The sequence below is a fragment of the Plectropomus leopardus genome, chromosome 2, assembly GCF_026936395.1.
Source record: "Plectropomus leopardus strain MGB_pleo_1.0 chromosome 2, ASM2693639v1, whole genome shotgun sequence".
Taxonomy (NCBI): domain Eukaryota; kingdom Metazoa; phylum Chordata; class Actinopteri; order Perciformes; family Serranidae; genus Plectropomus; species Plectropomus leopardus.
This window is the reverse complement of record NC_142177.1, coordinates 2,224,319-2,249,325: the sequence shown is the minus strand read 5'-3', so window position 1 is coordinate 2,249,325 and position 25,007 is coordinate 2,224,319. Positions and strand designations below refer to the sequence as shown.

General features: G+C 40.6%; 2 protein-coding genes across 4 annotated transcripts in view; one reads left to right on the top strand and one right to left on the bottom strand.

Moving 5' to 3' along the window:
- Positions 1-3,442, bottom strand: part of mtmr14 (myotubularin related protein 14) — a 50,653-nt gene extending 47,211 nt beyond the window's left edge. The window contains exons 1-2 of the mRNA XM_042498775.2: positions 2,163-3,442; positions 591-739 (exon numbers count right to left, since the gene is read on the bottom strand). Of these exons, the coding sequence (XP_042354709.2) occupies positions 591-739; positions 2,163-2,297 (284 nt within the window). The 5' untranslated portion in view covers positions 2,298-3,442. The remainder of the gene's footprint in view (positions 1-590; positions 740-2,162) is intronic.
- Positions 3,443-9,602: 6,160 nt separating this feature from the next.
- The window catches only part of lhfpl4a (LHFPL tetraspan subfamily member 4a), a 48,179-nt gene continuing 32,774 nt past the window's right edge, over positions 9,603-25,007 (top strand). For 2 of the 3 annotated variants that reach the window (XM_042497012.2, XM_088082813.1), the window contains exon 1: positions 9,609-10,155. In XM_042497012.2, coding sequence (XP_042352946.1) covers positions 9,750-10,155 — 406 coding nt within the window. In that variant the 5' untranslated portion in view covers positions 9,609-9,749. Of the gene's footprint in view, positions 10,156-25,007 lie in introns of all 3 variants that reach the window. The other variant, XM_088082812.1, reaches the window with a different exon arrangement.

The following is a 25,007-nucleotide window of genomic DNA, read 5'->3' as shown; positions in this document are numbered from 1 at the left end:
TACTGAGTATCATTACAAATAATACTGCCTTGAAAGCCCTTTGTAAGTGGGTTTATTGATCACAAGTGGCTTAGATGATATTCCTCAGTTTGTTACTTTGAATCATGGGAAACTGAAAGACAGACCGTAAAATGAAAACATAAAAACATTTGAGTGGAAGGAAAAGTTTTCTGTGCTCATGAGGGTTATTTTCCAACAAGGTGACTTTTTGTAAATACTGTATATAAAAGCCTTTTTTAAAAAATAAATAACGTGTTTCCTCCGATGTTTAAGAACATCTTCTATTTCTAGCACTACACTGGAAAATAGTCAGACTCTATTAAGCAGCAGTGAGAAATAAGGACTTCTGAATCACTGCAGATCATTTTCCATTTCTGGCTACAATCTGACAAAGCAGTCACTCCGGCCCCTCGGCTGCCTTTGATGGGATCAGGGCGGCTGGAGATGGACGCTGACCTTTGCTCCCTGCACTATAGTAAGGTGTGCGTGATTACAAGAGTGACATAAACAAACAGGAGGGTAATTGGTTACTGAGTGAACTGAACTTTGTATTGGAAAAGTTATGGTTTGTATAAGTATTGGAGCGGTACCTGTCTCTCTCCACATCTGTGCATTCATACTCCAGAAAAACGATCTGCCGGGGGTAGTGACCACACACGTCTCCATTGGAGTTATGGATGATACTGTACTTGTAATCTCTGGCAAATAACTCCAGACAACGCTTCTCTATAGCCTCCACCTGCGGGGAAACAACAACAAAAAAAAAAAAAAAACAGAAGTTATGCTAGTGGTTTAAAAGGAAATTCATTTTTCATCAGGACAATGACAGAATTTGGGAATAAGTCTTTATAGATCAAACTAAATCATACAATCAATTGATCAAATTGTATTTCGTAGCACCTTTCAAACAAACTGAATGTAATATAAAGTGCTTTACAGTTTGATTAAAGAAACAATAACAGCAGTGAAAATATGCAAAAATGGATCTTAAAAAATTGAATACATATAAACCATAAAATTGTGATAGTGAGACACTACATAACAGTCAGACTAAAAACACAGGTTTTTAGTTTACGTTTAAAAGTGTCAATATTTCCAGCCAGCTCCTCTCAGATCCTCTGGCAGGCTGTTGCAGTGTGTGAGCATAATGGCTAAAAGCAGAATGACCAAATGGGTTACTTAACTAGGTATAGCAAAGTATAGCCACAGAGACTTCTCTATAGTTTATGATATTCAACGCTGATCAATCATAAATATCTATGAAATTATATGGAGAGTAAATCCACAAATATAAATTAAATCAGGCATCTTTTAGAATTAGGGTTGCACAATTAATTGAAATACTAAATCGCAATATAGCCAAATAAAATATCCAAATTGCAAAAGCTGCAATCTTTTAATGTGATAAAGATAAAATGTATTGCAAAAAAACATAACAGATAAAGAATTGTGGTGCTACAAAGATGACCTGGCCAAGAAACCATATTCCAGATGAAAGGGAACGGGTTTGTTTGTTACAGAAACCAGCAAAAATCACATCTAGGGATGCTCGATATTGGATTTTTTGCCAATATCCAATTTGCATATATATAACAACCCATCTGGCCGATACCGATATTGATATATCCACTTTTTTTCTACTTTTTTTTATACAAGTCCTCCTGTGTGGCATTTAAGATCATGGCAATTCAAAGATCAGTGGCACTTGCCTGATAGCAGGCAACTTCTCAAATAAATAGAAAACTACATTGAATTGGGCAATCGCTATGCTCAAGAGTTTTTCAACAGCATGTGATGCACTTCAAATATGAATAAAGGCTATGATAACAGGAGAGGGGTCTCAACAGCAACATAAACATGCATCAACATAACCCTGGTCTGACAGGGTAGACAGCAGTGCCTTCACCTAAAAACACTGTATTTTTATAGATATCAAGTCCAGCTAGGTGGATCTACTGTATGCCGAATTGAGCAGTGGCTCTATAAGTTAATTAAGAGCTCATTAGTCACTACCTACAGTTTGTGCTGTCTTGCAGAAGTACAAGATCATTTAAATCTTCATGATGCTGTAATGCAATTCGGTTCATGATGCACAAAATAGACCATGGGAGGTTTTGAAGTTATTAAAGCACACAGAGTAATAATGACCCTCTCGGTCTTACCCGAGGAGTGACTTCTTTTGCTCTGTACTGCATCTTGGAAAACAAATCAATCAAATCCATGATTTCCTCGCTCTTTCTGACCGACAGCCCGGAGGCCGTGAAGCCGCCGGCCGCGGAGGGGGAGGCGGCCATCATAGCGCCTCGACCCGCGGTGGTGGCCTCTAGGCGAACTCGACCTCCTTCAAACACCGCAGAGCCTTGTCCTTTGGAACGGGAAGACCGACCAGGCCATCCCTTCCCACCCAGCTTCTTCCTCACTGCCCGCTTGAGGGGGCCGGAGCCGGGGACCCTTCCTGAATTCAGGGCACCGGCGGGCTGCTCCACTCTCCGAACGCGACCCGTTAGCCAGCCCGCACAGCCGGCCACTCAAACCGCTGCGGCTGCTGCTGATACCGGAGTTAGCACCACGAGCTAACAGGCTAGTTCAGCGTCCCAGGCGTAGGTAGGTAGTTTCTACTGACTCAAACCCCCCGTATACTCATTGAGACTATTTCATCACCACTGTTTGGTTTGTGACAACAGGTGAAGTGATGCTCGACTCCCAACACCAGCTGCCTCAGCTCCGGTCAGCTGGAGTCAGGAAATCTCCCGGATCCGTCCCGGCCTGCTCACGTTTCCTCAATGTCACGTCTTCATGTTTCCTTAGTGACCACGACCGTGACGGTAAACAGATTGAGGTTATACAGTAGTCGACCCTGTGGCTTCAGAGTCGCAATATCGCATATGTTGTTGTCGATAAAAGCCGCAGCAGTTAGTCTGGTGTTGCAATCTGTGTACTACAGTCTGAAGGTACAGCAGGCGGTAAACAGGAAGTTGACATGAGCACGTGACACAGCCATCTCCCCCTTTAAATGACGTTTGTTGTTGTTCAGATCAAGCTCTGACGTTTCGGACTGTCTGCAGCCAGACACTTTGTTTACTCAGAGGATCTTCCTTGGACACAGGTCTTCCATGCATATCCAGCTAGCTGGTTTTAAAAACGTAATGAGAATGCATAATGTTATATGTGTGTGTGTGTGTGTGTGTGTGTGTGTGTGTTTTGTTGGAGTGTTCTTGAAGTTTGGGTAACATTTTCTATAAACATCAACAAATGTTTGATTGTTTTTTTTTAAGATATCACATTACTTAATAACATGTTCTGAATGTTGCTTTGAAAATCTTCTTCCTTTGTTCTCATATAACATTGTAGGAACGTTTTATAAAAGAACATTCTGTGATCTGTCACCTCTTACCATCCTCAGAATGTTGCAGTTATAATGTTACTTCTAAGATTAGATCAACATGTTTTCCTTAAAACCTTATTGCAGCTTGTAGGTAACATGAGTCAATGTTGTGGGAGTGTTCCCTGCTGGCTGGGTAGGAGATCTTATCTACATACTGTAACTTACTCCTGACCACTTAAAAATAACTTAGCCTACAGGTTGGATGTGTGAGTCTTCTTTTTTTATGAATGAGTACCAACTCTGTGCAACCAACTCTTGTGCAACTCTAAACACCAATTTTTAGTCACCCCTTCACCCTTTTTTTCCCTGCAAAGTTTTCTTCTTTTTTCAAAAGGATCAGGTACAGACTTTTTTTAAAGAGCCATGTACAGACTTTTTTTTTAAAGAACCATGTACAGACTTTTTTTAAAGAACCATGTACAGACTTGTACTTAGCTCAAGAAAAATGAGTCTATAATGTAATAAAGGGAAAACATCCAAAGCATCCAGCAATAGGATAATTCTATACAGAAGTAAAAATTACAAAAACAAGAGCAAACATAAAATAATCTACCCAAACTTCAGGTCTAACAAACAAACATTAAATATACATTCTGGTTTTGCTTTAAAGAGCTGAATTTTTATAATTATGGGGGTCCTCAATGTTTCTTCAGGCCAATAACCACTTAGCTGAAAGAGAGATGGAGGTGGCACAACTGAGTTGCAGTTTACTCTTGAAACAAACAAACAAAAAAAATAATTTGAGCAATAATTTGGCGACCTTTCTGCAGTGACTCTGGGGGCCTCCTAGGGGTTCCAGACTCTCTGTTGAAAACCCAGGTTCCTTTCACAAGTATTTAATCCTCTGAACCTTGAGAAAATCAGTGCATTTTTTCAGAAGCATGGGAAAAGGGAATGAGCAACATGGTAGTAAATTTGCCACAAGAAATTGCTATGTCTAGGGAAAAAAAAATTAAGAAAAAACTATGTCATTAAATAAAATAAACACATTTAAATCATTCTACATTCTATTGCTTATTTATTCTTTAACTGTCTTTTTCATTTGTTTGTTGTTTTTGTTTGTTTGTTTTGTGCATGTTAGTGCATGTGTGGATTCTACTGGCCAGAGTATTGTCACTGCTTTGCACCACGCTCATATGGCAGTTACTGCTTATCTAACAGTGGTAGACTGGTTTCCATGAACCCTAAAATTGTACAAACTCAAATTGTGAATGTACAATACACCTAATGGAAACATGTTAATTAAAAAATAAAACGGAAAAACCTCCCATTTAGTGTAAAACAAAGGTTTTACACTCACATGTGTCTTAGGTGGGGCGGCACGGTGGCGTTGTGGTTAGCACTGTTGCCTCACAGCAAGAGGGTCCCTGGTCCCTGGTTCAAAACCCGGTTGGAATGGGATTCGGTGCGGAGTTTGCATGTTCTCCCCGTGTCTGTGTGGGTTCTCTCCAGAGTCTCCGGCTTCCTCCCACAGTCCAAAGACATGCAGGTCATGATTGGTGGCTCTAAATTGCCCTTAGGTGTGACTGTGATCGTGTATGTTTGTCTGTATATGTGTCGGCTCTGCAATAGTCTGGCGACCTGTCCAGGGTGTACCCCGCCTTCCGCCTGAAGAAGACGGGGATTGGCTGGGATTGGCTCCAGCCCCCCACGACCCTTACAAGGACAAGCGGTTACAAGTCAAGTCAAGTCAAGTCAGTTTTATTTATATAGCCCATTATCACAAAACATGGTTTGCCTCAGAGGGCTTTACAGTGTACGACATCCCTCTGCCCTTAGACCCTCACATCACCCAAGGAAAAACTCCCCAAAAAGAACCCCTGTAACGGGGAAAAAAAAGAGGAAGAAACCTCAGGAAGAGCGGTAGAGGATAGTGAGGGATCCCTCTTCCAGGACGGACAGACGAGCAATAGATGTCGTAAATAGCAAATGAAATACAATCATGGCAAAAAGGAAAGAGAAAGAGAGGGGGGTTGGGGGCACAGCAATAATAGAAACAGATGCATGTCATATTACAATAATGGTAGGTGTGAAATTAGTAATTGCTCTCTATGATGATGTTGATAGAGATGATAACAGTCTCATGCATATGTGAAAGGGAGTTGTCCAAAGGCAAGATCACAGCATCGGCGCAACCAGGACCAGACCACGATCAGGGCGGGCGGGGGGCACAGAATCAGTACAGCCACAGCACGAGCACAACCAAAGGCAGGGTCGCGGCATCAGCACAGCTATCACCACGGTCAGGCACGGTTACAGAAAATGACTGACAGTGTTTCGGGTGTTCTTAGTTAAAAGCCATCTTTCGCAAACATCAATGGAAACAGTTTTTTTTTTCACTTTTGCAGGTCACATGATGTACAAAAGAGTCACATGACATTTAAAAAAAAAAACATGGTGTGGTATGTGTGGAAGAGGATGTAAGAGAATGAGATCTTCTTAAGTCTTACATGAGACAAAGAAGTTACGATAATATTGAATTTGAAGCAGCAACAAAATGTTATTTTTTATCAAGCCCTCCAAGCAGATGTGAGGAAGAGGGGTTTTCATAAAAGGGACTTGCCTTTCCATTACAGCTCACTTAACACACCTATGTCGCCCTCAGCTGGAAATAATGACAGCTAATGCGGTGGCTGCAATAGAAATAAAGGTGCTAATGTTTTGAACATCCATCACCATGCTTCCTGTAATGTTATGGCAAGAGAAGAAGTCACATAACATCACTCAGTGGAAACACAGTTATCTCACAATTGTATTTTATCAACATTTTGAAAATATTGCTTAAGTTTTTTGCAATAATAATTATAAATAATAAATAATAATAATGCTGAGGATGTTAGGGAGCTACTCAATCCCTGTTTCTTGACCTAAAGGGATGAGAAGAGAAGTCCCACCAGGAATTCCAAGCCCTACTTTCTTGGACTCAGATGAAAACCCATTGAAACTGGACACCCACAATGCTGGTTTAGGGGTCTGGACATACATACATGCATTCATGCATTCACTCATTCATTCATTTAATCAACCAACCAACCAACCAGTCAGTCAGTCAGTCAGTCAGTCAGTCAATCAATCAAGTATGTGAATACAAGCACAAACAACAAAAATAGTATTAATAAAAACCAAGAACTGAGGAAACACTACTGTAAGTGAGGAAACATCAGAGGCCGGAAAAAAAGCTATCAATAGAAAGATTAAAATGAATAAATGAATAAATAAATAAATAAATGAATAAAATGATAGTATTATGAATAGCATTAATAAACAATAAAAAAAGCAAAATATTCAAACTGTAAGAGGTAAATGAAAGGATAACAGCACAAACTAAAATAATACATAAATAATAAAAGCTAGACTAGACTTCTCCATCTGGTGTCCTGATGCTCAGGTTCCTCACTGTTTGCATTACACACCACTGAACATGTCACTGAAACAACACCACACATGTAAATCGCTGTTTTGCACGTACAGCATGCCACGACAGATTAGTAGACCTTAAAACAAAGGACATGTCAAAAACCTCTTATCACCCTCAGTAAGAATCTACAAACATTCCTGTGTCGAACCCACCATCTCATTTCTGTAACAGTAACCAAAGTAACTTTCCACATCTGTCTGCCAATACACCAGATGTTTTTGGATGTTTATGAAGAAACAAAAGAGGTGTCTGTGTTAGATGCAGCCTGCAGCTTCAACTCTAACTTGGAGGAGACCTTTATGACCAAAGTTATTAAATAATAGTCCCCCCTAAATACCATCCAAAAGCTGGTTACAGGAGCAGATTACTTTTTTTGTTTTTTTTTTTATTTTTCATATTTGTTCAGCCAAGGACAAATTCACAGGTTGGTCATTAGAGGGCTGCAACAACTTTCTAAGTACTGTGCTGTCTCTTAAGGCCTCATGCCCATGGCACAAAATCCTGTTAACATCTGGCTTTTTAATAATTGGAAAGTGTACAGTTGGCATTCACACCAATGGCTCTGCAGTAGTCACGGATATTTATCGCCTCCAGCTCCGATTAGCATTGATGGAAACACAAAACCTGAGTAAACGCATTCATTTAAGCTCATTAACTCTTGAGACCTGGATCGACATCAGTTTTCTTGTGATGTGTTCAGGTGCCTTTTACAAGATTTTTGACCCTTTGAAACCTGAGAAAATTGGTTTGATTTACTTTGAAAACATGGACGGAAAAGACAAAGTCAAACAATTTGCAAGAAATTAGTAAAATGTCACAGAAAAATTACCTACAAATTAGTTTAATATCAATAATTTCATATATCAAATTATGCTCTGTCTCTCTCTCTCTCTCTCTCTCTCTCTCTCTCTCTATATATATATATATATATATATATATATATACATTTGTTTTTTTAAATTTATTTATCTATTTTTATGTCTAGCTTATTTGTGGCCCATGTCTTTTAAGTTGTTTGTTGCCAATTGCCCATTTTTTGAAAGAAATCAAACTAATCTGCTCAGGTTTTAAAGGGTTAATCAGTGAGATGCAATGACACACCGCCACTAGTTACCCTCCGTGTCTTCCTAAACAGTGCTAAAACATCGATCCAAATTAGTCTACACCATGTTTGAGAGACATGAATAACTAACACATTCTCATCCCAACTCAGCACATGGTGCCACTCTGTCAGTGACCTTCTGCGTCTACTTATGATGTCTCAGGTATCCTTGTGCGTCAGCTGTTTGCACTGTGGGATACCTTGACCATGATGTCAACAAATGCACATGATGGGAAGAGGCAGCAAGGTCCTTATGTTTACACAACCAACATGGCAGTATCCATGGCAGGAACATGGCAACCAATGTGCACTGTTAGGATGGTTAGGATTAGACAACAAAGTCACAGACAGTTAGATTTAGGCAAAAGATGCACATAGTAAGGTGTAGAAAAAAAACAAACTTCACATGAAAGTCAGTTTTTTGTGAGACCCATCCACTGCCCCACCCTCACGCCCTACTCATGCACCTTATTTTACGTAGTTACTGGTAGCATGATTACCTGACCTGACCGGTCCTTCAGTGTTTCATGAGCAGGTTCTGTCTGGCCACGTTCTCAAGTGACACTTCCCATGCACGTTATGTGTTGATGGCCCAGTGCCGTCCAGTGTTTAATAGCAACCCCACCACTTCTATCTCAGTCCATTCTTATCTGACACTGTCCAATCGCTTTCCAGTTGGACGCAGAAGGTGGCTTTTGGTGTTACGCTTGTACGCTATTTGACAAGTTCAGAGTGAGAACAGGATAAATAGAGACATACTCCTATCCCTTGACAACTGAGTACTGTGTTTGTTTTTAATGTCAAAACCTGCTGTTCCACTGGTCCACTCATTTGCACATGTATTCTTTGGCATTCTAGGCTATTTAGGCTATTAGTGTGCTTGTATGAGTTGTTTTTATTTGGACATAAAGAAAGTACTTAAAATGTGTCTTTAGTCAGAGAGGAATGTGTGTGTGTGTGTGTGTGGGGGGTCGTAACATTTCTGCAATATCAAAAATGTGTGCGCGCCGTCATCCACAAGTCGTCGACGTTCCTCGGATGCGCGCACGAATAGAGAGAGCAAGAGAGAGAGACCTGGAGAGTGAGTGGCAGTCACAGCATCCAACACAACAGTCATGGGGTTGTTGTGCAGTGATGGAGGACTGATTTATATTTTTGTACGTTTTTCACACATTCTCGGACTTTCGTCGTCTCAAATATTCCTTTTTGGTTCAGTGTGATTCCTGATTGAAGCATGTCAAAGGCTGTCTCTGTGTCTCTGTTCCTTTCTTTTGGATCATTTCCTTTGGATTCATCGTCATCATTTCGGGGAAACTCGACTAGTGCGTCTCGCATCTTCTTTGAAGCCTTTTGGCTGTGAATGCACAGGGACACGGTCACGGGCGGAGCTGATGTGCTGAGATAAGACAATGCTGCTCGTCCCGTCCATCAACCGCCGCTGCTTTTGGCTCCGTGAGCTCGGCTGTCGGCTCCGCTGTGTCTTTACGCGCTGAGAGGAGCGGAGGAGAGGAGAGGCTTTCCCGTCAGCTGAATCACGCTTCAGCACTCAATTGATTGACTGATCAGAGGGGGAGGACGGAGGGAGGAGGGGGGAGCATTTGGATGTGAGATTACTCCAAAAATATCTAGATCTGCTGGATGATTGAGCTCCAGGGGGAGGGGAGGGGGGAGTCACTGGACCTTTGAACATTTGTTGCAGAGTTTTTTTTTTTGTTTTGTTTTTTTCGTTTAAAAAAAATCTCTCCTCTCTACCTGCGGACAGAGGAGGATAAAGGGAGATCGGGAGTAGAAGGAACACCAGGTTGACGCTGCTGTTCGGGGGGGTTGGGGGTGGGAGAGTAAAAATGCTGCCTTCGCAAGAAACCTCCAAAATCTACCATGACAACTACATGCGCAACTCTAGGGCCATCGGGGTCCTGTGGGCCATTTTCACTATCTGCTTGGCCATCATCAACGTGGTGGTCTTCATCCAGCCCTACTGGATCGGCGACAGCGTCAGCACCCCCCAGGCCGGATACTTCGGCTTGTTCCACTACTGCATGGGCAACGGGAACTCCAACCGGGAGCTCTTGTGCCAGGGCAGCTTCTCCGACTTCAACTCCATCCCATCGGGAGCCTTCAAGGCAGCGTCCTTCTTCGTGCTCATGTCCATGGTGCTCATCCTGGGCTGCATCACCTGCTTCGCCCTCTTCTTCTTCTGCAACACCGCCACGGTCTACAAGACGTGCGCCTGGATGCAGCTGCTGTGCGGTAAGGATGGAAGACACTTTGACTTGTTTCGGGGGAGACAGGGGTGGGTGAGTCGGTGGTGCTCTCAACAACTGAGGAGAGGAGCATCACTATCCCTCCTCAGCTCTCGTGTTTGGCTACACCAGGGATACTCTACTTGTTTGGCTTGGGGGCCACACACGATAACAGGAGACTAGGGGCCAGTCGCAGTAGACCAGTACACATTTAGGACATTTCATGGAATTTGTTTATAGAATTTTAGGACCTTTCTAGGATTTTAGGACATTTTTTGGATATAAGCACATTTATAGGATTTTGGGACATTTGTAGGTTTTTAGGAAATTTCGAGAAAATTTCTAGGATTATAGGATATTTCTTGAAATTTTAGGAGGTGTTTCGGATTTTAGTATTCTAGAATCATAGGACCTCTCTGGGATTTAAGGACATTTCTACAATTTCAGGATATTTCAAGGATTTTGGAGTCTTTCTAAGAATTTAGGACATTTCTTGAATTTTACGAGGTTTGAAACATTTTCTAGAATTTTAAGACATTTCACAGATTTTAGCACATTTCTGGGATTTTAGGACATTTCTTAGAGTTTTGGACATTTCTCGGATTTTAGGATATTCCTAGGATTTTTGGATATACTTAGGATTTTAGGTCTTAGCTGGGACCTCCGTCGCCGGGTATGGGGGTCCTCCACTGGCACTTATTTTGCTAAACTGATAAACTACGTCCTATTTGATGCTGTTTTATGCACTCTGGCACCTTATGTATACTAAAAGTCAAAATTAATTCCTAAAATAATTCACTTTAATTTTTATTATGAATGAGAAAATGGTTGGCTGGCCAACAGGCCACAAGTTGAGTATCACAGGGCTGCACCTTATCTTTTTTATCAGAAATGCCACCTTTGCCCAGATCTTCCACAGGATAACCACAGCAAAGGCACTGATCTGCATGTTCTTACTGAACTGAAAAAATAATATATGTATCACCAGTCATTATTTTGCTGTGTCACTAAACATTTGTTATCATGTAGATGTTTGGAAGCCTTGTTGGCTGGTCCCTCTTTAAAACCACCATCACCCTGACACCATCTTCATCTGACTGGTTGAAATAATGTCTCAAGAGTGTAATTGTGTGGAATTATGATAATGAGATGCCTTCAGCAGCATTGCATTAAAGATCACAGCTTCTATTTTGGTTGCCATATCAGCCTACCAGATTAGCCTGCATTATGCATGATCTGCACATGCATTCCAGTAATGTATCTCCACTCAGTGCATTCATGCATCTGTGCAACACTGGAACAAACTCCATGTAAAGGCTATGTTGTGAATGTGATTGTATTAGGAGTTGCAATAAACTGTAAGATGGACACAGCTGAGGATATCAGAGAGGGACACTGGACCAAAGTAACGCTCAGTTTTCATCTGTGTATGATGCAGTGTTTATGGATTGTGTGTATGGATTAGAAAATGGCTGGGGGGCCACGTTGCACCCTATCTGGGGGTCAACTTGAGTACCACTGATGTAGTAGCCGTTAAATGTGTGTATGTGTTTATCCCCAGGCTGGTGTTTCCCATCACTGAGCGCTGAAACAGATTGTATCAGTTCAGGTGGAGCATACAAGTGTTGCCAGCTCAGTAAACATCAAAGAATCCCCTGGTAGATTCTTAATCACACAAACTGCTAGTTAACAAGATGCGATGAAACTGACTCAAATGTGTTTTAAAAGGGCCGTGTGTTGATGGCAGGTTTTCACCATGTTTAAGATGAGGTTTTTGTTGCGTTTCTCTCTGGACTCTGTGAGATTAGTTCTTAAATCATGGCTTCAGTGTTCTCGCTGACAGGGTACACAGTTGTGTATGTGTGGAGGGAGGGAGGGGTTGGGAGGGGGTTAATTGTGCATTGGTGTGGAAGGGCTGACATTATCTGGGAGGAGGTATTGATGGCTAGATTATTCCTTTCCACAAGGCAGCAGGAGCCAGGCCTGTGTGAGTGCAGGACCTTTAGAGATTATCGACTTTTCTCCACACTCTGTGGCTCTGTGTCCTCAGAGAGAAAACAAAGAGAGATCAAAACAAAGAGACATTTGGACAAATAAAGAAATTAAGAGATGGTTGAGAGGGGAAGTAAAATATCTTTAGACAAGAAATCAAAAATAAAAGATAGTTGTCCAACAGACAGGTTTCCTATTTCCAAACAAACAGGATGTGAGCATAACTAAAATGACTCATGGAACTCCAATGAGAAACAATGGCTCATAATGGTAACCCAGAAGCTACGCAAAATTAGCTTCACAGGTAATCTGAGACTGTCCTCCCTCATAAAAAGACACCATAGATCATTTATACTCAGTTTATGCTGCATTTATGTGCTCCTTAGAAGGTCCCATTTCTCAAGTTGGAAAGTCTTTCTCTCTTTGGAGTGTTCATAAGCTTTAAGTCGTGTTGTGAAAACAACATGGACGCTGCTAAGAGGATGTGTTGTATTTTATTGTTCAGAGGATTTAAAGAAGAGTTCACTCCAAACTGAAAATTCAGTCATTATCTACTCACCCTCATGCCGATGGAAAGTTGGGTGAAGTTTTATAGTCCACTAAACATGGGGAACAGCGTTGCATTCATCTCCCAAACGAATGAAGCCAATTATGACCAGGATTCAAACGTTTAAAAAATGCATAATAAATCCACAAAATGTCTCCATACTGCTTGTCCAAAGAAACCCAAGAGTCCTGAAGCCCAGACACACCAAATTGTTTTGAAAAATGTCACTGGCGTCATGTTTTCAGCCTAAACTATTAAACTAAATAGCAGGTGGCACCTTGTGCAGTTGCCTGAATGCAGTGTATGAATGCATGTGTGAATGGGTGAATGTGACTTGTAGTGTAAAAGTGCTTTAAGTGGTCAAACAACTAGAAAAGCGCTACACAAGTGCAGGTCCATTCATTAACTACTTAAATTACTTAAATATTGCTACACCTGACAGATGCTATAAATAACTTTTTTAACTATTCTAAATCACTCTGTGTGGTCAACAGCTAATAGTTACAACCTAAAACTCAGATCAAACTTCGAAACTAAGGAGCGCTGATCAAATATAAACCAAGATTGTTACTTGCATATTTCTCACCTCAAATGTTTTCAGTAACATGTTTCACTTTACTGTTTAACTGGAATACAAAGTTGTTCCTTGCCAGCCGACCGTCATTGCCAATGTACAAGTTGGCATTATGTTACCCACCAGCGGAAGCGTTTATTGGTCTGATGCAGCGTGATGCATTCTGGTAGTTGTAGATTTTCTACCTGTTGTCCTTTTTTTCTGTTTTCTCTGGTCATGTAGCACAAATTTCATAAGTATTTGCATCTTTCTACTGCAGAGATGTCCTAGTTTTATTATAAGGCCATCTTTTCAGCAGTAAAATACTTGCAACAAAATTTTAAGTTACATAAAGGATGTTGTGGGTCAACGCCGAGATTCTTCCCCTAAACTTAACCACACTGATAGGGGCGCTACTTTAGGAAGCGCTCCTGTGGGTTATATTAGAGGATAGGAACAAACAATGTATTTATTTGTATGGATTGGAAGACTTGTTGTTTTGGCTGTTTAACCATTGAGACTATGACTCCTTAGATGAAGTAAGCAGCAAAAAACTAGATCGTTTCTGATTGAGGATGTCCTCATGTTACCTCTGTCCTCCCCCTGTGCCTCTCATCATTGCTGGCTGTCTGTGGTGCACTCAGGTCCAGAGGTAGCACAGAGGTCCTGTGTAATGCCGCATGTCTGTCATCAGGTGTGTCTCGGGCCATTAGGCAACATAATGAAGGAGAGCTTCCTGTCTGGAGCGTCTCTCAGCAGGCTCAGGGCTGGCCAGTCAAAACTGAATCAGCGTCTCCTCCTGAGGGAGCCCAGGCCACACAGAGGCAATGCATATGGAATATAAAACCTTGAGGGAACTGGTGTATTTAGTCTTTTGGTGACCCTTCCTTTTGCAGTCCGCTAATTACTAAGTATTTAACTGGGAATTATTTGGTAATTTATAGTGTATTATTAGCTTATCACAATTGGTAAATAAGTAGGTAAATGCAGAGAAACTACAGAATGGTAACAAACACAGCTTCATTTTACATTGCAGTTTCATCTTACCCACTGAGTAAATTGTCATGTTTTACAAAGTAACGTTTTGAAAGATATTTGGATTAAGTTCATTTTTATTGCATGAAGAAGAGAGTAATCTATTACAAATGATATGGTAGGAACATGGTTATACCATGGTAACAAACACAGCTTCCTTTTACAGTACAGTTTCATTTTACTAAGTAAATTATGAAAACTTCTGTAAAAAAGTACCCAGTATTTAAGACGACCGCAGAAAACTGTTGCTAACAGGTAAGTACAGATGTAGCCATGAATATTATCTATATAAGAAAAAGTACTTAGGTGGAAAGTACTATCTTAATTCTTTGGAAGTACATTATAAAACTTGGGCTATTACTAACATAAACCCTAGATAGCTACAGTTATAACTTGAATTGATGGGTAATAGAGGAAGTGTTTCTATGAAATTCTCACCTTCTTTCTTTTGAAGTATGCAGTTATATCAGAGGTAGTACCAGCATAAACAAATCACAACTATATCCCACAAACAACCATCTTTTATGCAGGGCTCCAGAGTTCGCTACCCTTGTGAATCTGAGTTGTTGTTACTTTTCTACACCTTACCATGTGCCTTTTTTGTCTCAACGTAACCAACTTTGTTGCCTAATCCTAATGATTGTGACAGCGTTGGTTGCCATGTGCAGTTGTTTAAACATAAGTACTGTGCTGCATCATCCCACCATGTGCATTTGTTGATATCACAGAAACGGCATCCAGTGGTTTAAACAGCTGGCGTAGAAGGATACCTAAAATGTCATCAGTAGATGCAGGTCACTGACAGAGCGGCACCGTGTGACAAGTTAGAATGAGAACATGTTGGTGATAATTAACTCACGTTTCTGCAGCCTGTTCTCATTCTGATGTAAACAAACTGCCACTTTGTCAGCGTTTTCATGTAAGATCCTGACACCAAAAGCCACCTTTTGTGTCAGCATAATACACTGTTGGACAGCATCAGCTGAGAACATGACCAGACAGAACTGTTTGCTGTGTTATTACATGGACAGCTGGACGGTACCTGCCACATCTGCGTATCCACTCAGGTGAGAACACAGCAGGATGGAACCTGTCGCGTCTGCATGCCACACCACTGGACAGCGTCAGGTTGAGTTTAGGTTTAGGTTAAGTAGCACGAAGGCCCCTATAGGGCAGGTGGGAGGGCGGAGGATGGGTTGAGCGAACAACAAACTCCTGCTCAAAAGTCCAAGGTTTGTTCAACCCATCCACTGCTTCCCATCTGAATGTGATGGTCTTTTTCTACACCTTACCATGTGCCTCCTTCCCCTAATCCTAAACACGTGTGTGCATTGTTGACATCCCCACGTTGGTTGCCATGTGCTTGTGTTTTCTAAAAATAACCATGTGCAGCATCGTCCCACCATGTGCATTTGTTGACATCATGGTAGCGGCATCTCAGAACATCAACAATGGATGCAGAGGGATACCTAAAATGTAATATATGAACATAGAGGACAACTGCAAAGCGAGAATATGTGACTACTAAACTCAGAGTACATATTTAATTTTACTTTACCCAGAAGGGTTCATCGTTGAATTTACCAATGAATAACAGAAACTATGGATAAACTGACATGTTATTTAATTTTAATTTTATTTTATCAAATCAGTGTTCTATAGTCATAAATAAAGCAAACTTCATGTTTGTTTGAGATGCAGCCAGAAATAATGGCTTCTCCACATCCTTGTTCCTAGGCTCCCCAGGCCTGCTGGTGATTCCCATCGACACACTGAGTATCAGCCGTAGCTTCAAGGTGTGAAACTGAGAACACACTTACAGTGCATTAGTTTTACACTTCTCCTCTCAAAGCACAAACATTCTGAGAAATGTTGTCACATTAGTTCATGATTTTTAACAGCATCCATCTCACCATGGGAAAAAAAGCTTTTTGTCCTTGTGTCTCCATAGATTACAAGGAAGCAAAATAGCACATGCTTTTTCTCATATCCATATGTGAATATAGCACAGGGAAACATGATCTTACTGACGGATAGAATACAGTGTTCGAGAAAGATTCCTGTCATGCTCAGATAATTCAAAAATAAGGAATCATCCATGAATACCATTTTTCCTGTCTTATCTTTCCCTGAACTGGCAAACAAATCATGTGATGTTTGTGACTATTTTAAATGTTGGCATGAGCTCAGGTGTAGGCTCAGTGACCTATAAAAGATAGGTCCCATCGGTGGTTTGCTGGGTCAGTGCACAATAGTGCAGTACAGACGAGTTTGGTGAAAATTTGACTGTCTGCTCCAAAGGTGCCAGAAAATGCTCTGATGGAGAGCTTGATATCCCAAACAACACATTCTTCAGGTACTGAGCAAAGAGAATTAAAGTCCTCTAACTCTGACAGGTCATCAGAGGGAACTCACTGAAAGAACCTTTTTGTAGCACACAGGCTGATTGGACGGTCTTGTCTAAACTCTGCGTGCTGCCAAAGTCATACCATTTCTCAGAGGCTACATGCTGTGCAAAGTCATCCTGAGTATTTAGTGTCACTGTGTTGTACATTATTCACGTATTACTCCATCATCCTGTAGCACGCAGGATGAGCTGATGCTGCCTAACTGGCATTTGTCTCATGCTAATTGCATCATCTATACAGGGATGATTTGGTTCTAGTCTTGTGTTACAGGGGTCCCTGACCTCTTTTAAATGCCAATGTTTAAAGCTGCAACAGATTGTTGATTGTCGATTCTTCCATTATTTGATCGAAAGCAATCTGTCCGCATTTCTTAACTGATCATGCAAAAATGCCAAAAACTTGCTGGTTCCAGCTCCTCAAATGTGAGGATTTGCTGCTTTACTTTCTTCATATTTGATGTCAGATGAATTATTTTGGACAAAACAAGATGTGAAGACATCACTTAGGACTGTGAGAAGTCGTGATGGGCATTTTCACTCTACGTTTTGGCACTACATATATGGATGGCTGGATGGATAGATAGATTGATAGACTTTATTGTCACCTCTGTGGAAAATACATAAATAAATAATAAAAGAGAGCACAGCCTACAAAACAGTAGTTTCCTAATACAATAATTCTGTGTTCATTGCCCCAATGGCATAGGGACTAAAGAACTGGTTTTTGGGACCCTAAATCGATGGCCAGACAGGAGCAGCTCAATTTCTGAGTGTAATGGATGTGAGGAACCTGCAATTATATGTTTGGCCTTCCTCTATACAGCACTGTCAGATAATGTTGAGTTGATTCTGTGACCTGCCAATCGCCTTCCCTGCAATTTTGACAGTCGCACACCATAGGTTTAATCCGGCTGTGTTATCAACTGATGCCACCCATCTGTTTATTATATTGCCTACCTACTGGCAGCATATCATTACATTGCAAAATGTTCCATTTGCAGCGTATCATACTGCTGTGAAAGGTAGCTTTTGGCATTGCTGTCTTATGCTGAAATCATTGACGAAGGGAGACAACTTCAGAATGAGACCGGACTGGAACTACACAAACTATATTACAAACTAGGCATTCCCATAAGTTGAAACATTACCAGAACATATTTGTAAACTGAAAAGTGAATCATAAGCTTTAAAGTCTATAACGTAATGACCATTTCTTTCAATTTAAAATCATCACAGCTATTGTTAATATTGATGAGAAAGGACAACAGCAAATAATGATAACCATCCCTTGCAGCATGCCAGCCCACATAATATCTGTCCACAATGGGAATGCATGTGACGAGGACACAGCTCCGTCTTCTCAGCATTGGCAAAAGCCTCTCAGAAAGAGAGTTGTGTGGTGGCAGCAGTGCAGCCCTTGTGTCTGAGTTGTGTAGGAGAGAGAGAGCTCTTCACTGATACACAGAGACAGAGCAGTAAATTCACTTCCATTTACAGCTAGAAAGACAAAAGAGGAGGAGGGCTTCAGCAAAGTGTTCTGATTGCCATCCTGAATTCACAGGGGAGGCAGAGCAACATGAAGCAAACATCTCTATTATGGATTTCATCTTCTTAAGTATTCTTATGGAGAATATATAAGTAATTTGATGACTTAAGAGCGACCTGCAAGAGACGACAGATAGAGAAGAAAGACATTTAATGGATGCTAAAATGATTACACTGAATATGAGTGAAAAAGAATGACAATAAAGAGGTAAAGAAATCCAACAGATAACAGACAGGATTGAATATATAGTGTATATATGTGTTTGTAAGTGTGCTGCAAACCGAGACCCTGCTACTGCAGAGCTAATCTACTATGAGAGGGGAGACTGCCCAGGGTTTCACATCACAGCAGCCCACTCTGTGTACCCATAATTTTCAGTTCTCTCCCTAGAGGTTAAGCCCAGACCAATTACTCTCTGCGGCATGCAAAACCCATCACATCTGACCATCAAGACTTCCTTGCTGCCAGAGATAGCACAGTGAGGGACGCTGGGATATGAGCAAGTTGTTGTAAATTGGAGTTTGACTTGCAACTATAGACAAATCTTAAACCTTCCTGTTATAAGTAAAAATCATTGAAAACTTGTCTGCATATTTACCTCACCCTGTAAAGCCTGTATAATGTGCATGAGTCGGGTTTTAGAGTGAATCACGGCTCTGAAACAGCTCAGGTAAAAATAGTCAATGATCTCAAAATCAACAGAGATGCGAATAAACTCTCTATTCTAGTGCTGTAAGACCTCAATGCCGCTTTCAACACTCTGCTAAATAGACTTTTCAAAAAGTGTATTGGTTTATCCAGACCTGTCCTTCAGTTGCTTTCAATCTATTTAAAGGGAAGGATTTTCTCTGTTTCCCTTGGAAACATTACATCTAAAGAAGCCTGCGTTTTCTTTTGGGGTCCCACAAGGGTCAATTCTTGGTCCACTTATTTTCAACCTACACATGTATTCTGTCATTCCTATGCTGATTTTACACAGCTTTTTGTCTCACTTTCCCAAGACGACCCCAGTCTGGTAAATGAGCTTGTTATATGCATTGATGACGTCAACCACTGGATGTCTCAAAACTTTTAACAACTTAACAAAGAAAAACTAAAATTCTGATAATAGGTCCAAAAGTGCAAAGGCAGGAAATTGAATCAGTATTATCAGCATTTTACATGAATCACAGTGAGCATGCCAGGAACCTAACTTCTAACTTCTAACATTACATCACTACCACCACAGAAAGATAGCTTTCTAACATTTAAAAAACACCATTTCCAAACTAATGTTGCTGGAAATTAATGTATGGACCAAAAACTTGGTCCATACATTAATTTCCAGCATATTAGATAGTTGTAATGCTCTCTTTGCTGGACTTCCTTAAAAGACAACTGGTAGGCTCCAGTTCATTCAGAATGCTGCAGCGAGAGTGTAAACTGGGACTAGGAAAATGGAACACTTCACACCTGTACTGAAAACACTCCACTGGCTGCCGGTACAGTACAGAAGTGATTTCAAAATATTACTGCTTGTCCACAAGGCCCTAAATGGTATGGCTCCCTATATTTCTGACATGATCACTAGCTACAGCCCAACCAGATTCCTCAGATCATTGAGCATGGGTCACCTAAATGTGCCCAATTTATGGTAGAGTGTGACTGTGTGTGTGTGGGAGTGTGCTAGGGTTGACACATGTCCCATATAATACAGGCTCATCCCAATTTGTCCTGTATTTCTGAATGGATTAAGGATAAATTAAGTACTGGTGATACTTGTATATGTTTACCAGGTGTGAAGTTCCACTGGGATTGAATGTTTTCATAATTGAATAGCTAAACAATGTTATTCATAATAATTCATGCATCAATTCATCTTATAGCACATAGTTCTGGCCAACATGAATAAGCAGCTATATATGTTTGCTGTATACAATGTTGTGTTTGTCAAACTGTAAAATGATGAATTGCTTGTGTTTGTTAAAGCTTATATTTTTTGCATTAAGTAGTACAAAGACATATGGTCATTGACCTCAGAAGAGATAATGATAAAATATGGCGCAAAATTCAACAATTGAATTAATCACATTGTTGTATTCAATATTGTTTGTCTGGCAAGAAGGCATCACATGGACAGTATGATGGGATAAAATGTGGTGCAGGTATGCCAGTATTAGGCCCTGTGTGTGTGTGTGTGTGTGTATGTGTGTGTGTGTGTGTGTGTGTGTCAGTGAGGAAGCAGCCTAATGGAACTGGAGCTGGGCCTAATGATCTTGGGCTGGCTGCAGATGATAGTTTAATCAGCTCTGTGGTGCATCTCCACACCGGGGCTTCTTCTGGCTGCTGGGCGTGAAGGAGCTCTGCATCATGCCAGCAGACTGCAGGACTTCACAACAGATGCTCTCCCAGTCAGAAACAGCAGAGGGACAGCTGCTCTGCCTCAGACCAAATGACCAACACCTAAACTATCACAAAAAGAGAAAGGATAGAGGGAGAAAAATCATGTACAGAACCACATTATTGTGTAGAGTTCTGAATTTAGATTATTTTGAAAGTGGCTAAATACATTTCCAGAGGTTCCATTTCCCCAAACAGACTTTGATGTGTAAGATCAGTGGAGATGTTCTGTAAATAAAAGAGGCTCAAGAAGATGTGCTCATATGCAGAGTGCCAAAATTTAAAGAATGGTTAAATGATTGTTTGGTTTTACTGGTCCCAGAATGAATGTTGACATCTTAATCCATTTCTGTGTGGTGATAGCACTAATTGGGGCCCGAGCACAAACCGTGTGAGGACCCTCTTTGAATGCAAGGAATTATTATTTTTCTTCCCAATGAATCGCATTTTTGGAAGCCTAGACATGCCCAAAAACCCATGAAAAGTGGTATTCTTGTCAGGCCTGGTGAAAATGTTCATTTTTTGGTGGTTTTGGAAACGGCTGTGGCTCCGCAGCGCCCCTAACGTGTAGCCCCAATGCCCAGTTTAACCTACATTTACAAAAATCAGTACACTTATGTAACATGCCCAGACACACAAAAAGCCTCATGGATCCAGCCCCCAAACCTGAGAGGAAATCGACCATTTTGAATTCTGTGCTGATTTTTGTCAATTTTGGGTCTCGTGCTTTGGCAAACTTGTCCTACAGGTTTGATTTCTTGACATAAAACAGGACATTGTTGTAACTTTGATGTACATTGTCTGATCGGCCTGAAACTTTTGGTACGATAAGGGTCCAACCCTGTAGACATCTTTATAACAATATTCACTACTCTTAATAGCGCCATCTACTGGCAAGACCAAGTAAGCCAATTATCACTGGAGTTACATGATATTTCCATGATTTGGTCTACAAATTATGTATACCAAGACGGCATGGAATTTGTGTCTCCTCCACTGCCACCAAATTGCTGCTGGAAGTACTACACCATGTGAAATAGCTCACTCCAGGGTCCAACCTCTCTACGTGCATTATCCAACTTTCACAGTCATGAACGACTGCTTTAGTTGGTGTCTTAGTTGGTGCAAGGGCCCTTTCATTGCTGCTTGCAGCTTGAACATGGTTTTATTCTGTGATGAGCAACTAAACCAAACCAAAAGTCAATGTTATTTTCATAACAGCGTAATGTACTAGTGTTTCTACAATACTATGCTATACTATAAATTGACACGCCATCCCTTAGTGTTCAAAACTGAAGCCTAGGGGGTATAGACAGTGATTTTGACTTGTAGGGCCACCGACCAAGCATCAGTATTGATGGATTGGGACTGACAGTGTGTTGACATATGTGGTTGTATGGGTTGAAAAACCTTTTGAAATAAACAACTGTTTGAATCAGTCATAAACTTTATATGTTGATAACATTTTATTGTCGTCTTTTCAGATTATTCTGCTGCCACCAAGAGGCCAAAATCAGTGAATGCAGCTTTAATGTGCATATCAATAAAGCGTATTTACTTCTCCCCAGTGTACTAAACTTCAGTAGTTCATATATTACATTATTAACAGTAATTGTGATACCTCATTCTATCTCTAGAGAAGTGATCAGAACCACTTAGGACTTTTAATTCAATTAAACTGTCCATGGTAGAAGAAGAACAGTAACTTGTTCTATGGCAGGCCTGGAAATGCATTTCCTCTCAGCCCAACACATGCTGGGAGATAATGATGTAATTGGCATACAATAACAAATTGTCAATCAGTAGCTAATATATATTTATTGATTTTGTGACCATTTAGATTTGTATGCTGGTTTAAAGAGCGAGGCCTCAGGCAGTTGAAGTTTTCTAACGGAATACTTTGCTTCATTGAAACACATTTCAGCTTCACACTGCCTTTGCCTAATACCCCCAAACTCAGGGGTCTAGATTATCGGAGTATCGGATTAGAAGAGCATCTCTTTCAGCTGCTCCTCTCCATTAACATCCCATTTGTTTACCCATCTTACACAGCATTTAACATGGATGTGGGAGGGAATACATTTGACAATGAACACACAGAGGATGACTGGCAAGAAGTCTGTACTTGCAATGTAATGAAGGAAACTTGAAACAAACTTTTTCACAGATTACATATAACACCTTCTATTCATAACAAGATGGATAACAATTTGTAAATCATAGAGAAAAGGGTATGTTGCATTGATATTTTATTTAAGTGATATACATATTCTTGGCGAGGTAACTATATATCAGGTTTTTGGAACTACATAGTCAAAGAGTTTAGTGATATTTTCTAAATTAAAAAAGGTCCTATTTTGTTTGCTGCCAGCTATCAGCAATACCAGAAGTTTTCCTACTGGGTTGCTTGAGGATTTAGGCCAATGCAATGTAAAATACATGTACCTGTGAAGCCCGTCGGTGGATGAAATCACTCTGAAATCACTTTTTTTTCTTTAGATATTAAGGTCTTTAGCAGAAGCATTTCCTAATATTGTGTGTTGTTGTTCACTGATGCTCAGTAAATATGTGTGCAATCCTTGCTGTCCTCTAAATGTACGTGGGGTCTAATGTTTGACTTCCAAATTTTCCTTCCTGTTTTTGTGGGGCGATGATTTGGGCCACCTGAGGTTGATCAACATGTCCTCATACATTGGATCCTGTGATATCCAAAGAATAATATTATGTGCTAAACATTAAAGGAAGGGAAAAGGAGCATGGCTGGGCATCATTAGATTAATACAAGTTAAGTTACTTTGGTTAAGTTTTGGAAAAGAAGAATGGTGAGGACATAGCCTAAAATTTGTTTACTCAGAGTTTACAAGGTCCTAAAATCCTGCGTTTTGTGACCCATTCGCTGCTTTCTACTAACTGGACCAGTTCTTCCTTTACTATTATCAGCACACTGGTCACGTGATTGCAACCTTCCAAAATTTTTGAGTAATGCATGTATCATTGGCTCAACATTACATCATATGTACGACTTTTGGTGCATTATTTTTCGTAGTAAAATGTACAAACAGTACATGAGAACAGCCTGTGTTGAGATCTAATGTAATAGTGAGCAAGAGCACATTACATATAAACATAGTTAAATCTTACCCCTAATTTCCACCAGATTCGTGTGCAGTCCAGCTGTGCGCCGTCACGGTAGATGGAGCAAATATATTATACTCTAGTTTATGTGTTAATATCCACTTGCTCCACTGCGTTGTGTATCGACTCCATCTCAGCTCCCGGTGTCTGGATGCTTGCAGATCAGATATGCAGGGCTCCTATTTTTACAGGACGCCTGAGCACTTCGCATAAATTCAGCTGAATTTAACGCAGAGCAGACAGGAAATCAGACAGTGACACAACATTAAAACACCCATTTAATTTTCTGAATAAAAAACTCCATGTTAGCATCTGATTGTATTTCACTTAACTACATCAACAAAATGTCAAAATGAGTGGATCCAGGCCTGTATTAATACAGGTCTCACTACCGACAACAATTTATTGGGAGTTATTGGAGTGAACTGAGTTATTACTTGCTGTACTGATAAAATGTGCGCGATTCTATAATTACTGATTCGGTAGTTCTGTGCCATGTTGGACTCAAACTGCAACCTGTGGGAATTGACAGATGAGGGAGCACAGAGTAAAACCGCAGTAAATGCAATACACATGCAAACGGTGGAAATCCTGGGTTAGGAGATTGTAAGACGTGGTTCTTGTGGAAAACACCTCAAACATTGATACAGTTTTATCAATGTTTATCTGGATAAACGATACACTGCAGAAACATTGTGCAAACACAAAAAAACACTGGCACAAAATTATACAGACCCAGAGAAAACAATCACCGTCTGGATGCTTGCATGGAGCAGCATCAGCTTTCCACACACAGCAATGCTCGAGCAACTGGAAGTAAACTGAGCTGCAAATCAAGAGAAGAACATTACACAACAGATATGATGACGCAAGCTTGACTCTTGTTTAAAATGGCCCCTTTGCTCTAATGAGCCCTCACCGTTTCTTTTCTGAAGTGACCTGAGACATGTGTGACGCTGACTGCTGAGTCTAATCTGGTGTTTGGTCCGGGGCAGATGATGATACATGTGTGAGCCGCTCTGTGTGTCTGCAGCCTTAGACACAGTTCACTGGACCCTCCAAATCCAACATTACATAAAGACTCTCTATATTCAGAGTTAATGGCCTATTTTGGGACACATGCTACTCGGAAAGCAGTTTGTATTTTTTTTTTCAACACCACTGCATGCTTAGTACTCCTAAACTCGAGAAAATAACAAGGTTGGTAATTCCATTGATGTCCTGCAACATCTGTAAAACAAACAGCAATAGAATGTTTTATTCAT